The sequence below is a fragment of the Tremella mesenterica genome, assembly GCF_000271645.1.
Source record: "Tremella mesenterica DSM 1558 unplaced genomic scaffold TREMEscaffold_16, whole genome shotgun sequence".
NCBI lineage: Eukaryota > Fungi > Basidiomycota > Tremellomycetes > Tremellales > Tremellaceae > Tremella > Tremella mesenterica.
The window spans coordinates 26802-41488 of NW_006711240.1; the positions used below are offsets into that span (position 1 = coordinate 26802).

Here is a 14687-nt window from a genome sequence, read left to right on the forward strand (position 1 = left end):
CGATCTTTGAGTTAGCAACAGCCTCATCACCAATATAAAAATCTAAATCTTCTATACCTCTCTTACTCGCCAAATGACCAGGTTTACCAGCTACAGGAGGAGGTGCTCTTCCACCTGTCGATTGTGTCGTAGGACCTGATGAAGAAGATTGATGGGTCGCTATGACGGTTGGGAAAACGAAAGAAGGTTCGGAATTCCCTGCGAATCTGTTTGTCAGGTAAGGTCGGATTTGTTAATAAACCAGACTGTCAGTGCTGATTCCATACTAGGATGCGGGATTTTGAACGTCAGATGAGGTGTCAGTGAGAAAGAGGGAGATGTAAAGGTTTTGGGAGAATGTTGGATTGGTTACATGGCTCAAATGTCGAGTGAAGGGGTTGATGAGGTCATAGTGATTGGAGGGTGTAGGGTTATGAATAAGAGACAGTGGAGGTGGGATGAAGAAAAGACTAACCCCATTTTAGTATACCCCGTTCCATTATCAATGACCAATGGAGGTTGCCTGTTCATCGTGTGTGGTATCACTTGAGTATCGTCACCAAGTGAGATCTACCGTTTCTTCTGACTGGTTCGGGCCTTGACTGTGATTGAACCTGTTCTAGCCTATTGAGCTGGTCGAAGTATTCACCTAACTCTCAGCTGTCAGGTGAGGGATTAGTGAGAGATCAGGTTATTGAGATATAGTAGATGTGTGGTGAAGTAGAAGGAAGTTTAGGTGGGGTGGTCGGAATGGAGGGGAGGGACAGGGGGCGATGACGCTGAATGTCAGGTAGAGGGTAAGGGGCACACGTGGCATTGTCAGCGTTGCTCAGCCTGACACCCTGCTCCACCATTATCACCCTACCTGACATTCCCTCCCTTCTTCGCCACCGTTCACCTACTTAAGCTTACCTCCATGTATCTCTCATTCACCACTTGTCAGATCTCTATCATCGAGCGATATCATAACACAGGACATTTCCCATCTTGAACACCCAGTACAACCTCAAGCGCGAGATGGTCATAAGTGAAATCCTCAAACGAGCTGTCACCTAATCAACTTCCGACCACTTCGTTCTGACAAGACGGTGAAGTGACTCGATATATCCAGCAGTTCACCCAGACGAGGAAACATCCGACCCGCTGCCTCAATAACATACCTAGAAGTTGTAGACTCGGGGAGGGTTTGACTAATCCAGCGGCACATCGGGAGGTCGAGCCTATCAAACGATCAGTTGGGAAAAAGGTCTAGGGGGGTATCATACTTTAGGACCAATATGAACCCTCCATCTAAACGGAAATTAGTAGGAGGAAGTAAGACGTCCGTATCACCCGCTCCTTACCCAAACACCATTCCCAACAGAGCCGGGACGGTTCCTGTGAAATTGGAACGTGAGTCAAGTGTATCCCTCCGAGCGATATTTTTTTTGAAGACTTATGGATCTAGATAAACCTGATAGATCTCACCAAACACCTCTGGCCGATCCGAGAGCTGCAGCATTGGTATTACAGGAGCAAATCAAGGTATGCATGGATCATATCTTCCATAACACTCTTCTCAGCGTATATCATTCTTCGTCCATTCACACGCTATTCGAGTGAGGTATCATTCCTTCCGTTGGACATGACTTCAGTGTGAACGATGGTCTTACCATCGGGGATATTTCCCCGAAGAGTGAATATTGGACTTATCAGCTATTACTGATGATCCCTCTGATACCCAGAAACTAGGCACAATCTCTCAACATGACGCTTTCTTCAGAATCCAACAGGATTATCCTACTCTTGATCCTAATGACGTTTTAGAAAGAATCCGACAATTAGATAAAATTGAGGTCAATTCGGTTAATGGGTCCATGTCGTATAAAGTGAGCAACAAACCTCTCTCCCTTCCCCCCCACCCCTCCCCTCCCCCACTCGTCCTTTCTGTCCCAGCCCAGCTAAGTAATTCACTCACCAGGATCCGTGTTGATCCCAGCGCGATCTTGAAATAACCAACTTGACTCAACTCCGAACATACATCCGAACACATTCACAACCCCTCTCACCCGTTTCACTGCGTTTATTACGAGAAGCAACTCAACCATCATCCTTTTCCCTTAACCCATTGACCGAAATGGAAACCCGTGGAGAAATCTTGATCATGCGTTCTTTAGGTGCACAAGAATTTAGAGATGCACCTTTACCTCGTCTTGGTCGTCCGAATGTCTACGGTTTGAAAATAACAGATGGAAGACCTGATAGATGGAGATGCGTATGGTGGGATGAATTAAAAGAAAGAGGTAAAACGGGGAAAAGAGTCGTCGATGAAGTTATTTGGGCTTGGGATGAAGTAGAGATTGGTGAGAAAGATGATGTTGGTAAATTGTTAGAAGATGCTGAAGTGGGGAGAGTAGGAAGGGAAGATATGGTTGTTAAAGATAAGAAAGATGAAGAGAGGAGAGATGGGAAGAAGAAGAAGAAAAAGAATGGGAGAGCTTTGAAGATTACTAATACCCATATGATTGAACATGTGAGTGAAGGTGTGATGTTGGTCGTCATGTTTCCTCCAGGTTACGTTGAGTACGATTACGAGTACGAGTACGACGAGTACAATAGAAATTCACGTCAAAGTGATGAGATAGAGACAGAGACCGAGCTGATGAACAGGGAATTGACTTTACGAAAGATTATCAGGAATCGTAGATATCATAGCTACTTTCTCCGCATCCCCGTCACTTCTGCTCCGCTCATCGGTGTAACTACCGTCCCCTTCTCCACCCTCGTCCTTCTCTTTCACCCCATCTATCCACCTCCCAACACCCTGTGAACGACCCTATCCCCATACCCCCAACCCCAGCCCCACCCGCCGTATACAACTACTCTTCCCCCACCGAATGCATGGTGCACGTGCCTGAATGAATTAGTGAAAAACGATCTTCCCCCGTCCCCTAAAAGTTTACGAAACCATCAAAATGATCCCCTTTCCACCCTAGGGAATTTCTTACTTCTCTTCTTGAATTTTTTTACACTTCTGACTAAATTATCACCACTTTTCACGTCCCACTTTTTACTAATCTCCCCTCTTAACTTCACTTGAGTGGAATAAGACGCACCACACCAAACCTGACATTATCGACACTGTTCTCATCGTCCTCCCACACCTCTTTCTCTCCCGTCTCTGTCCATCTCGACCCCATTTCCTTACTTTCCATTCTTTTAGCCTTTATAACGACTCACCATCCGAGTATCCTATAACTCTCAACCGTGAGCAATTATTGCCCAAGCGACCGAATGTCACTCACTGACCACACAGTCTTACCCCCCACACCCACCCCTAGCTTGCATGAACGACTCAGAATTTACGCGTCAAGAACCACAAGCTACTGTATATCCCTATCATATTCTCAATACTTTCACTCCCACACACATAACAAAAACGTGATCGCTGCTACTCGCCTTCATGACCATCGTCGAAATCAGGGAACGTAAATAAGAGAATAGATACCCGGGTCCTTACTTGCTTCTCATCAGTATCGATCACGTAAGCCTTTCTCTCCAACATGGTATGTACATCTGCTAATAGCAGTAGTCGACTCATCAAGATGGCCATTGGAAGAAGTGACCAGTCTTCATGGAGACAGAGATACATGATGGGGATAAAGAACGACACGATCAATCCGCCGAGAGAATGGGTCGACGTGCGGTACGAGTATGGACAATCGAGGCAAGCTTTTAATGGTGGATATGGTGTTACTGGAGGGCGGACGCCGGGATGGAGGACACCTGGCCTGGGAGGGAGGACACCAGGAGGGGGTACACCGGGGCCGGGGTGGAGGACACCGGGGCCGGGGGGGAGGACACCTGGCTTCGGAGGGGGGACACCTGGCTTCGGAGGGGGGACACCTGGCTTCGGAGGGGGGACACCTGGCTTCGGAGGGGGGACACCTGGCCCCGGATGGTGGACACCTGGTTTCGGAGGGAGGACACCCGGTCGGACAGAGAGGACACCAGGAGGGAGGACACCTGGTCTGGGATGGCGGACACCAGGGCCAGGAGGGGAAACCTTTGGTCCGGGTTGGCGGACACCAGGTCCGTGGGGGAGGACATCAGGAGGGGAAACACCTGACCCGGGATGGCGGACACCAGGCCTGGGAGGGAGAACACCCGGTCCGACAGAGAGGACATCAGGAGGGAGGAGGCCTGATCCAGGAGAGAGGACAGCGAATCCTGGATGGCGTGAGCCAGCGTATGGTGCTCAGACACCTCACTATCCCATACAACACGGTCCAAGACTCAATATCAGACACGACACGAACGATGGACGAACACCGAATTACCATAGAGAAAATCTACGACACGATAGGCGCCCGGACGTTAGCACCGTAGATACCAGCAGGTATCGACATCATATGCCAAATGTCAATACAGCAGAGACTACCCAAGGTACTGGTACACATCGGCCTAAGTACACAGAGGTAGAGACCACCTCGAACTCAAGAAATCACTCCGGACACAGAATAACAGCCGAACCTCACCGTGACCGATTGAATGACATACCCAAAGATCCCATGATGGAGAGGTTGGAGATGAGGAGAGAATCTGATCGTGTTCTTGAAGGAAATAAAGTGTATGTTCCGTCAGGACAAAGATCTGGGTGGGGGGAAGATTCTCGGAAATATTACGTGTCAATGTTACAAGTGAGTACATCCTTCATCGGTTGCTTCCCTATCCCAACTCTCCTATCGAATAGGTGTCAGTGCGAAAGAAGAAGAAGAGAGGCTAATCGATCCACAGACTCTAGGAGCGAAAATCGTTAATTCATCCTATAGCGCAACCCATATCTTGATCCTCTTACCCGCTTGGTATCCTGATGAGTTAGCTGCTGCTGTAAGAGGGGAATGGAGGGATCATTTGGTTTTGGATACTAGGTGGGCTTACGATTGTGCGATTCATGGTTATCTTGGAAGTGAAGCTAATTGGGGTGGATGGAGAATAAAGTGAGTTTGACTGATGATCTTCCTGACAGTCTTTTCGAAGTCGCCTGTACTATTGGCTGATGATCAGACATCACTTCCTACCACCTTTAACCGAATATGACTCCATCCCACAGCCTATCCCCAGGTCCGTGTCAGACCCATCTCTTCTTTTATCGAAGTTACATCCGGCCTACCGAAGCGAATTGCCTGTTACTGGTCACTTGGACAACTCTTCTATCGGTAGTACGGCGCTTACAACATCAAGTATTCATCACATGAACGAAGCCATCACTTCCACTGTAAGCAAAACATGTGGTGAGCAAGAACCCGTTGTCCCCCCTCAAATACAGGTAAACCAGGCGGTATCGAACTACGACAGAAATCGTGATCCTCGAATCCGTGCGAAACTCACTCTGCCTCCTGTACCTGTTGATGATTGTGCTGTCGATGTGATACAAGGCTATGGAATGGCTAAGGAAAGTCATCAACAGGAGAAGGGGGGACAACCATTAGACAGACCAAAAGTGACCGTTTCTCAATTTAACCTACCAACCCCATCGACAAACGCTTCGCCTTTCAAAAGGGACAAACCTATGGCTCCTACCTCGATACCTCCTCCACCATCAATACCCCCTCCACCGCTGCCGTTTTCGCCGTCACCTACACCTATATCACCTCCACCACCACTGCTGCCGTTCCCGCCGTCACCTCCATCTATATCACATTTTCCACCTCCTCCATCTCCTCCACCTCCTTTACGACGTTCCCGTAAGCTTATTCGTCCGTTATCTCTGCGGACACCCATACAAATCGCTGCGCCCACTCCTATATCATCTCCATTACCTCAAACCTTTCCTCCTGGACCGCAAGAGTCAGGGAACGATCAACCCGAGGGAAGGCAAAACAGTCCACCAGTGCTCGCTCAGAAACCAGTGAGGAGTATCTTTTCACTACCCCCTCGTCCAGAACCGATCAGTAGGTTGGTCAGGTCGGATATCTCAACAAGACCAATCCCTATGTCTTCTTGTGAGACCTATCAAAGAGGACGTTTGGTCTCATCGGCTCTAGCTCCAGATCCGGCAACCGTCATTGACAGAATCAGATCGGAGGTCATAAATTCCACAGTATCTAGCGGTTCTAATATGCCCGACCGAATACGAACAGATAACACTCTCAATGCCAGGAATTTGGCTGACAACATACAAAGAGAGGGTCCACGCAATGGTAGGAATTCGGCTGTGGAGATACAAAGAGCGAGTCAACCCATCAAGGAAATATCGGACGAGGCACAAGAGGTAAATATGGAGTTAACGGATATTTCCGACACAGAGGACACTGAAGTGGATCGTCCTGCTTCTAGTAGGGAACTCTCTCAGGACTCTCTCCTTGATATATTACTTGAAGAAAGTACCGGTTCTTTTCAGGAGGAGATTGTTGACAATCGTAAAAGGGGAGAGCAAGAGGAGGACGTCCAAGTTGAAATGGATCCCTGTGTTGAAAATAATGTTTCAACAATAACATCATCTCCTGATAGCCCACATTCTCCTCTTCCCACAGGCGAGATATCTAGACAGAGAAGCTCTTCCCCTGAGATACCCTTGATATATCTCCGTCAAACAGGAATCAGTCGAACTACTACAGGGTCTACATCTTCGATCATCTCCTCAAAATCGCTTCAAGCTTCCTCCTCTCACGCCACCATCAACATATCGCCAAAACAAAGACCGTATAAACGCCCTCGGATTGATTCTGGGAAAGGTTGGAAAGGGTACATCGAAATATGTGAAGAAGAAAAGGAAGAAGAGAATATCGATGTTTCCAAGATCCCTGGAGAAGTAGATATCTACGCTCCAAGGACATTAAGACCAAGAGATAGCAAAAGGTTAAAAAGGAGTCAACATTGTTCAAATCTTGATGGAGACGTCGCTACTGAGGTATTGCCTGTTATAGGGAGAAAGGAGACCAGCCAACGGTCTGATACATTGTCAACTAAGATGAGAATCAAAATTGTTGGAAAAGGTATAGCCTCATCTTCGACGCACGGATAAATTTCGATACAGTAGATGATCAAGATTGAACGATCTCGATATTTCAAGTTAGTAAATGGTGATGGAGAGGCTACATGGCAATGGGGCTACTCTAGTTGTATGAAAAGTGAATGATCCATCAATGACATCCATGTATATGATCCTCAACGCATGGTGGATTAATCAATCGGATCTGTTGCTCTCCAACTGCCGACTGTTTGCACATACTTACTGTACCACAATCAGATGCTGATGCGTGTGGATATTCTAGTAGAGTACACTACTATTGTCATCCCTTCACCCCATCTATCCACCCTCTAACACCATGTATAACCCCCTAACCCGCTCCACCGTTACCGCCATGCCCACCCGTCATACTGTCAGGATCACGGGTACCTATAGACGGGTTCCTCAAGAGTTATATGCAGAAGTCGTACTCCACCTACCCGTTCCCGTCCCCGCTTCACTAATCCTGCTACGGTATCCTCCGTTCTCCTGTCCTACCTAATCCCTAATCGCTAGTTCTTTACCATGCTATACTTTTCCTTCATCTCTGTGTCCCTCATCTATCCCCGTCTTCCTTGGCTCTTACACCCCATATCATTTCCCACCTTCACTCCATAGATTTTGGTATCACTCCGCTCCCTTTTTAGTATATAGAAACACCCCTTTTTCGTAGATGCCTTGTCGAATGTATTTTCTCGTCATTTAGCAAATCTTTTGCCACTTGATCTCATCGACTTATAGTCTCCTCGATCCACTACATCACTAGACTATAAACTACATCACTAGGTTTGTTCCCTGCGAGGCCCTATAGCCATAGTTCATAGATGCAGACTATTTTCAACGTCTGGTCCTGACACATACACACTCTTCCCCCACGGAATGTACATATGGTGCACGTGACTGAAATGATCGTCCATCACTAGTCTCCCCACCCTAAAAGTTTCCCCCTTCTTCTTCTTCTTCTTCTCCATGTCCTTCTTACTTGTTCTCCCTACTTCTCACCCACTCTCACCTCTCACTTAGTGACTCGCCCTCCACTCCCACCCACTCTCAACCCAGGTGGAATCGCAAACACCATCTCACCCACGGTCATGCCGGCCTCAAACCCGCTTTGACCTATTCTCCCCATCATTCCATCCACCCCGGATACCTTTCTTCTCCTCTCTTTCATCCTTCCTTCCTTCGCACACCTCCTTCTTCTCATCCCTTCGGTCCCTCTCCCTTCATCTGAGAATTGCAAATAACACAGTATGTGAGTACCATCTAACACGACCTCACCTACTGCTGACCCGATAGAACCCCCACCCTCACAGCGCTCGGACCGCCTGGTGGAGCTACGCGTAACCGAAATCTACATGTCACCTCAATTGCACTGGTCTTACAGACACTGCACTTGAAACTGGTCCTTTGAGTAGCATCCGCTGGAAGAGTGAGGAGACAAGATGCTATCCCCAGGTTTCCAACATTCTTCATGGCGACAGAGATACGCGCAAGGGATCAAGAACGACACTTTCGGTCGGCGGAGAGAATCGACAGACCGTGATCCTGGATACTATACACAAGGATACGCGATTGGTGACACCGACCTACCTGGCTATAAACAGTCTGCAAGAGGGTTTGAAGATGGCGAAGATCGAGTTACGAGACATGATGTGAGTGAAGGGAGTATTGCAGGGTATGGAGGGTGGACACCGAGTAGGGGTACACACACGTTGAAAGATGGTGGAAGAACGCCAGGTCATGGCGCACAGACACCAAGGTATGGTGACGGAGGACAAACACCTAGGCCTGGATGGCACACATCTGGTCCTGAACGACGATACGATTTGAACGGCGGACAAACTCCGAAGATTAGAAATGGTGGTCAGACGCCCATTTATGGTGTAAGTCACGATGATGGCGGACGGACACCGGCTATCACTAAGAGGTTCGGTTCCAATGGCGGACAAACCCCAGCATATGGTAGTCACTTATTGTACGAAATTGACACATCAAGGTATTCAGAAAGGTACGAGCTCGACGGTAGGCAAACACCTAGGTTCATCGGTCAGACTACAAGGTTAGATCCAATAGGGAACATGAACATCCCCCGCGGACCCAGGTATCATACGAAGCTCGGCGACCACATGGCAGGATCGCGAACACCCGTTGGGGGACGTACTCCAAAAAACTATGAGACACACGAATTGAAAAATCGATCAACTCTTAGGCAACCTGTCGGAGAGAATGTAATGACTGGAAGAACGCCCGGCTATCACCATCATGACTTTCACAACCGTGAAGATATCAGAGGTAGCGACCGTCGTCACTTCAGTGTCATAGATAAGCAGGTGTACCGTCATCCTGAGCCGTATCTCGATATGACAGAGTCTACCAGAAGTAACAGTCCTGTCATCAACATAGTCAACATGGATCATCCCAGATACACGAAAATCGATGGAACTTCGTCGAAGGAATATCTTAGACCATTAAAGACAATACCAACGCAAAGCAATGAGTTGAAAGATACACTTCAAACCCCTGCGGAAAGGATGGCTATGCGAAAAGAATGTAATCGCGTTTTTGAGGGAAGTAGAATGTATGTTCCCTTCGGACAAAGGGTTGGGTGGGGGAAAGATGGATGGGAATATTACGTGTCGATGTTAAGAGTGAGTTGGTCAGACTCCCCTCTCTCCGATACATCTCCCTCACGCGCAGCTGCATCAACTCAACACTTCTATCGAGTTTAGAGAATATCTCAGAGCAGACAAGTGAGACGCACGTCGGGAAGAGACACGACGCCCAGTGCAGAGAATGAGAGGATGTTGACTGATGAACAGTCGCTAGGAGCAGAAATTGTCAATTCCGACATCCATGCAAGTCATATACTGGTCCTTCTACCTGCTTGGGATCCTGAAGAGTTACTCAAGGTAGTGAGACATGAATGGAGACATAATTTGGTTTTGGATACTAGATGGGCTTACGATTGTGCTGTGTATGGTTATCTTGGGGGAGAGGTATCTTGGGGAAGATGGAGAATTACGTGAGTTTCAAACTGCTCATTCTTCGTTATATCTCTGGTCTTTATTGTATCTTAGTCTGGTCTGAACACCTCCTATCATCCATTACTCTCCTCTTTCCTGCAATTGAATCTGGTCTGAGCACCTTTCATCCTGCATCACACCTCTTCTTACCATTCTCCCAATTTACTCGGACGGCCGTTTTAGAAACTCGGCCAGTGCGACAATAAGACAATCTGTGACCGTAATCATTTTGACAATCAGAGATAGATCCCTACCCTCTAGATCGGAACATTACCTCATCCCTCAACCCATCCCCACTTCTGCTTCCGACGTACCTCTTCCTTTCTCAAGATTGAACTCAGCGTACCGAATCCAGTCGTCTGAGACTGGCTCATTGTTGATTCCTCGCATCTCGGATAATTTCTCGATTGACAGTCCAACCCACGGGGCATCAGCATCAGCATCTGCGCCCAGTCCTACCGCAACGATGCTTCACCTCAATGAGCCTACGTCCACACTCAAGCAATGTACCCCTTTCAACTTCATTGAGACATCCACACATGGTCCCATCGATAAATCCGCAAACCCTACCGACTCTATTCCTCACACCATTGCGCCAGTAGGTCTTGCAATGGTAAATAGGGTCGTATCAAACTACGACAAAAGTCGTGATCCCCGAATCCGTCCTAAAATTCCACTCACTTCTTCCATTTCTGGGAACGGGGCTTCTGATGACAATATAAATCCAAAGAAAAGAGAGAGGGAAAGTCGTCGAGAGAAAAACGAGCAATATTCCAATGACGAGGACAAGGGAGAAAGAACGATGTCCGGACCGAAAGGGTTCATTCCTCAGGAGAATAATCATTTACCAACTCCACCAACAACTGCTTCACCTTCCGAAAGATCAAATTCTTTACCTCCCCCGTCCGGACATCCTTTACCATTGGAACGTGATTCTCGGAAAGAACCCATGAGTGAACCATCACGACCTGTATCTTCTACAGTGTCTTCATCTGGGAATTGTTCACCTCACAATACTGGAAGGGAAGAGTATGACACAGTACCACCAGAGGTTCCATCCGGAAAGTCTGAGAAACCTATCAATGAAAAATCTGCCCCTCACACAATTATCGCTGGCGCTTCACAATCTGGGTTAGATACAGGTTTACAAAAGAAACTACCACCAATAGGTCCACGGAAATGGATCAAACAACTTCCGAAATTGACACTCCCAACACCTCCCAGTGGTACGCTTTACATTGGTTTTCATCGCATAGACACTGATCTCACGCCGGAAGTCGGATGTGAGGAGAGAAAACTATCAGTCGACAGCACCATTCGAAGTCCTCCTCAGCCCTGCTTCTCTGGACCAAAGGCCCTTGAGGCCGAGGCACCTGCGCCAGTGGGTGAGACAGAGACGGATGTTGAGGATATTGCACGTATGCCTGGCGGTGTAAAGCTGGGCGATGTTGAGGGTATCGCACATACGCCAGTTGAAGTAATTCAGAAGAATATCAGAGATGCCAGTCTTTCAGTGGAGAAATCACAACAGAATGATCAACTATCAAAGATCATACAAGATCTCCCGGATACCACCCGAATACGACCCAGTTTACCAGGTGAGACCAAAGTCGCTCAAGCTGTTAGACCCCGTATGAACGAACAAGAATCTTCATTATTCATTAAACGTAAAAGCAACTACGGAAAACAATCCTTCCCACCTCGTCTCATCACTGCGCCTGTTCCATTACCTCTGAGAGAAGCTTCGGTATCTCGAACTCAAGTCTCCGAACCGCAACAGTCCAGAGATGATGCCCCGCCGCCGCCAGAAGAGCTGCACAACCGGCCCCCGGTGTTTGCACGGAAAACAGTTAGGAACAGTTTCTTACTGTTCCCCCGCCCAGAACCGGTGCGCGGGTTTACCAAGTCCGCCGTTCCGGCGAAATCGATTGCTTCTGTGGTTCCTGGTCAAACTGGCGAAATAGGAACTCATTTGTCATCCGGTCCTGGGACTCCTGGAGTTGTACTCGGGAAAGCGAGATCAGAGGTCATTGATCTCACTGCTTCCAGCAGTCTGACTTTGGCTCAAGGATCACCAAGAGAGAGTGCACTGATGGACACGGGTACCATCAGCCAGATAGAGATCCCAAGAAACACCGTATGCCCAGACATCAGCCTTAAACCATGTGTCTCCGCCAGAGGTACTTGTCCGGGCACGGCAGATCCTGTCGAGGCTACAGCTTCGTCGCCGGCCGATCTGCAAGACACGCCAAGTACCAAGATTATTGATCTCACTGCTTCATCTCCAACAACTCCCCTGCACGAGTCACTTATCACTTCATCTCCCAGCACTTTTCTGCATGAATCGATCAACCTACAGTGCTCCACAGAGACGACGGTGGAGTCGCTCGAAAGGAAGAGTGGAACATTCAGGAAAGATAGTATGGATGTTGAGGAATGTAGAGGAGACGATGTTGTCTTCGAAACCAATATTAAAGGTGCTGAAATCAACGTAGATCTTGGGTCTCGAGACCAATCAGCCAAGTCAGAAAATTATGTCGTTGAGAAACCGATGGAAGATGTATGCGATCAGGAGGATGATCTAAACCCAGGGAATCAGGAAGTACAGTCTATGGTAATTGAAGAGACTGAGGGAACGAACGTTGTCACGATTACACAAGATGAATGTGAATCCAAGATGTTGCTAGAAGAAGATGAGGCATCTATGGACATGGACCTTGATGATATTTCCGAACAGGAGGACTATCATGATCGAGAACCTTTCCATCGGGAATCTTCTTTTGGGTCATTACTTGATATCTTTGAAGAACGTTATTCCGTTTCGAATACGACAAACAACGGTGAATCTGGTCATCTCACCGTCAATGATCCTAATGGGACAGAGAAAAGTTTAAACAGACTCATTTCGGAAACACCTTCCTCACCTGATATCCCACTTTGTTCTCTTTCTCCTATCCGGCCGAAGAGATCTTTCCGAGTATCACAGACAACCCCCACGGTAAGCAGCCAACAACAACACTCTCTTCAACCTCCCTCGTTGACTATGAACCAACCTGATATACGTTTCCCATTGAAATCCATTCCTTCTTCTACTTCTTCCAAAACTTATCAACCTTTATCTCACGACTCTACTTTCACTTTGAGTTCGTCGGCTCGACCAGACAATAAACGTCCCAGGGGTAAATTGCAAAAAGGTTGGAAAGGATATATCGAAGTATCTGAAGAAGAAGGAGATATAAACGTTTTTAAAATCCCTGAGGAAGTGGATATTTACGCTCCGAGGACATTACGACAAAGAGTCAGTCAGAGTCAAACGAAGAGTCTTTCTCCTACATTTATCATTCGACATTCTTCGACTTTTAGGAATGATGTATCTCCTTCTGTCTCTTCTGGTCTTCCTTCCCCTTCCATCGAACCACGGTCGGAGATATTGTCCACGCGGGAAAAATATGATCCAACGATGATTTCTCGAACAAATCAAATCTCCACTGCTAGTCCTAGTGAATCAGTTACCTTTTCTTCTGTGTCTCGGATGAATGTCGGGGAGTCTTCTAATACGTCCAAACACAAAGTTAGGAAGATTAAAATTGTTGGGAAAGGTATTTCCTCGTTCTCGTCCTCGGCGGAAGATGTATCTCGTCTGTAGGATCAAGGTATCATCATCGACAATAGAATGATATTTGTCGAAATTCGATGAGAGATAAAAACAATTCACTTGATGAGAAATGAAGACAATTGAACGAGAGAGCTTCAGAAAAACCTTTGTGAGAAATCATCAGTCAATCTACTGTATAAATCATCAAAGAGGTCGTTTGTATTTGGAATCTCCATCAATGAAAGAAATAGGGCTAGGGATAATCCGAGTGATAAGGGAAGTGACAATACACACGAGGTAGAAAAGCTGTATAGCGCATGGGGAAAGTCGGATGAGTGAATGAAGGTGCAGCGAGTGAGTGATGGGGTACACACGCAAAAGATCAGAATGGGAACATGAGATCTAATATGGAGAGGATGATATATCATTAGATTTGAGAAGAAGGAATCAGGAGTGAAATCAGAGACAAGAGTATATGGTCGAGATGAGAATCGTGTAGATGTGAACATACTGTATATAAAGCACAACATCAATTGGACGAGTAATGAGTAGATGAATAGATGAGAAGATGGCAAGATGAAAACGTGACAAAGAGAAAAGTTGAAAAGTTGAAAAGTTGAAAGGTTGAAAAGTTGAAAAGTTGAATAGTTGAAAAGATGACAAGGTGACAAGGAGAAATGACAAAACGAAGACAGAAGACAAATGATATGAAGTAAAATATGTACATAAGACAAAAAGTAGATGAAATGAAATCATGAAAATCATGAAATCCTACTTACATCTCTTACCTTACTGTCAAATATACTGTAGGCCTACCGAATGTACTCCCATCCTCCACTTTGAGAGTCTTGGACAAAATTATACTTGAATAGCTCTTTCCGTGCTCCGTACTGATTCATGATTCACTGACTCACTGACTCACTGATAGGTGATAGGACATAAACTCATCTGAAGTACGTACCTATACCACCCGATATCTTCATTCAGGTTTATACTCTCTCATCCAACCGATTACATCATAATATCGCATGTTGCCAATCCAACATTGTATCTTCTCAGATGTACTGAAATACGATGATTTCAGTTGATCCGTATAACT

At 46.8% G+C, this 14687-nt stretch overlaps 4 protein-coding genes across 4 annotated transcripts; all 4 read left to right on the forward strand.

Moving 5' to 3' along the window:
* Nucleotides 1-161: 161 nt before the first annotated feature.
* TREMEDRAFT_65721 (uncharacterized protein) lies at nucleotides 162-1010 on the forward strand (the record flags this gene model as incomplete). Its single annotated transcript, XM_007007834.1, has 4 exons — nucleotides 162-217; nucleotides 304-511; nucleotides 770-797; nucleotides 979-1010. The coding sequence occupies 4 exons, from the start codon at nucleotides 162-164 to the stop codon at nucleotides 1008-1010; spliced, it is 324 nt and encodes a 107-aa protein (XP_007007896.1).
* Nucleotides 1011-1712: 702 nt separating this feature from the next.
* Nucleotides 1713-2664, forward strand: TREMEDRAFT_35345 (uncharacterized protein; the record flags this gene model as incomplete). The annotated part of the gene is made up of 3 exons (XM_007007815.1): nucleotides 1713-1847; nucleotides 1958-2491; nucleotides 2629-2664. Coding segments are annotated over 3 exons (705 nt in total), but the record flags the coding sequence as incomplete, so codon positions are not given.
* Nucleotides 2665-3563: 899 nt separating this feature from the next.
* Nucleotides 3564-6985, forward strand: TREMEDRAFT_65723 (uncharacterized protein; the record flags this gene model as incomplete). The annotated part of the gene is made up of 5 exons (XM_007007835.1): nucleotides 3564-4197; nucleotides 4265-4334; nucleotides 4358-4658; nucleotides 4756-4958; nucleotides 5026-6985. 5 exons carry the CDS (start codon nucleotides 3564-3566, stop codon nucleotides 6983-6985), a joined length of 3168 nt encoding a protein of 1055 aa, XP_007007897.1.
* Nucleotides 6986-7289: 304 nt separating this feature from the next.
* TREMEDRAFT_65724 (uncharacterized protein) lies at nucleotides 7290-13639 on the forward strand (the record flags this gene model as incomplete). The annotated part of the gene is made up of 6 exons (XM_007007836.1): nucleotides 7290-7444; nucleotides 8220-8222; nucleotides 8267-8310; nucleotides 8426-9618; nucleotides 9790-9992; nucleotides 10234-13639. The coding sequence occupies 6 exons, from the start codon at nucleotides 7290-7292 to the stop codon at nucleotides 13637-13639; spliced, it is 5004 nt and encodes a 1667-aa protein (XP_007007898.1).
* Nucleotides 13640-14687: the final 1048 nt, after the last annotated feature.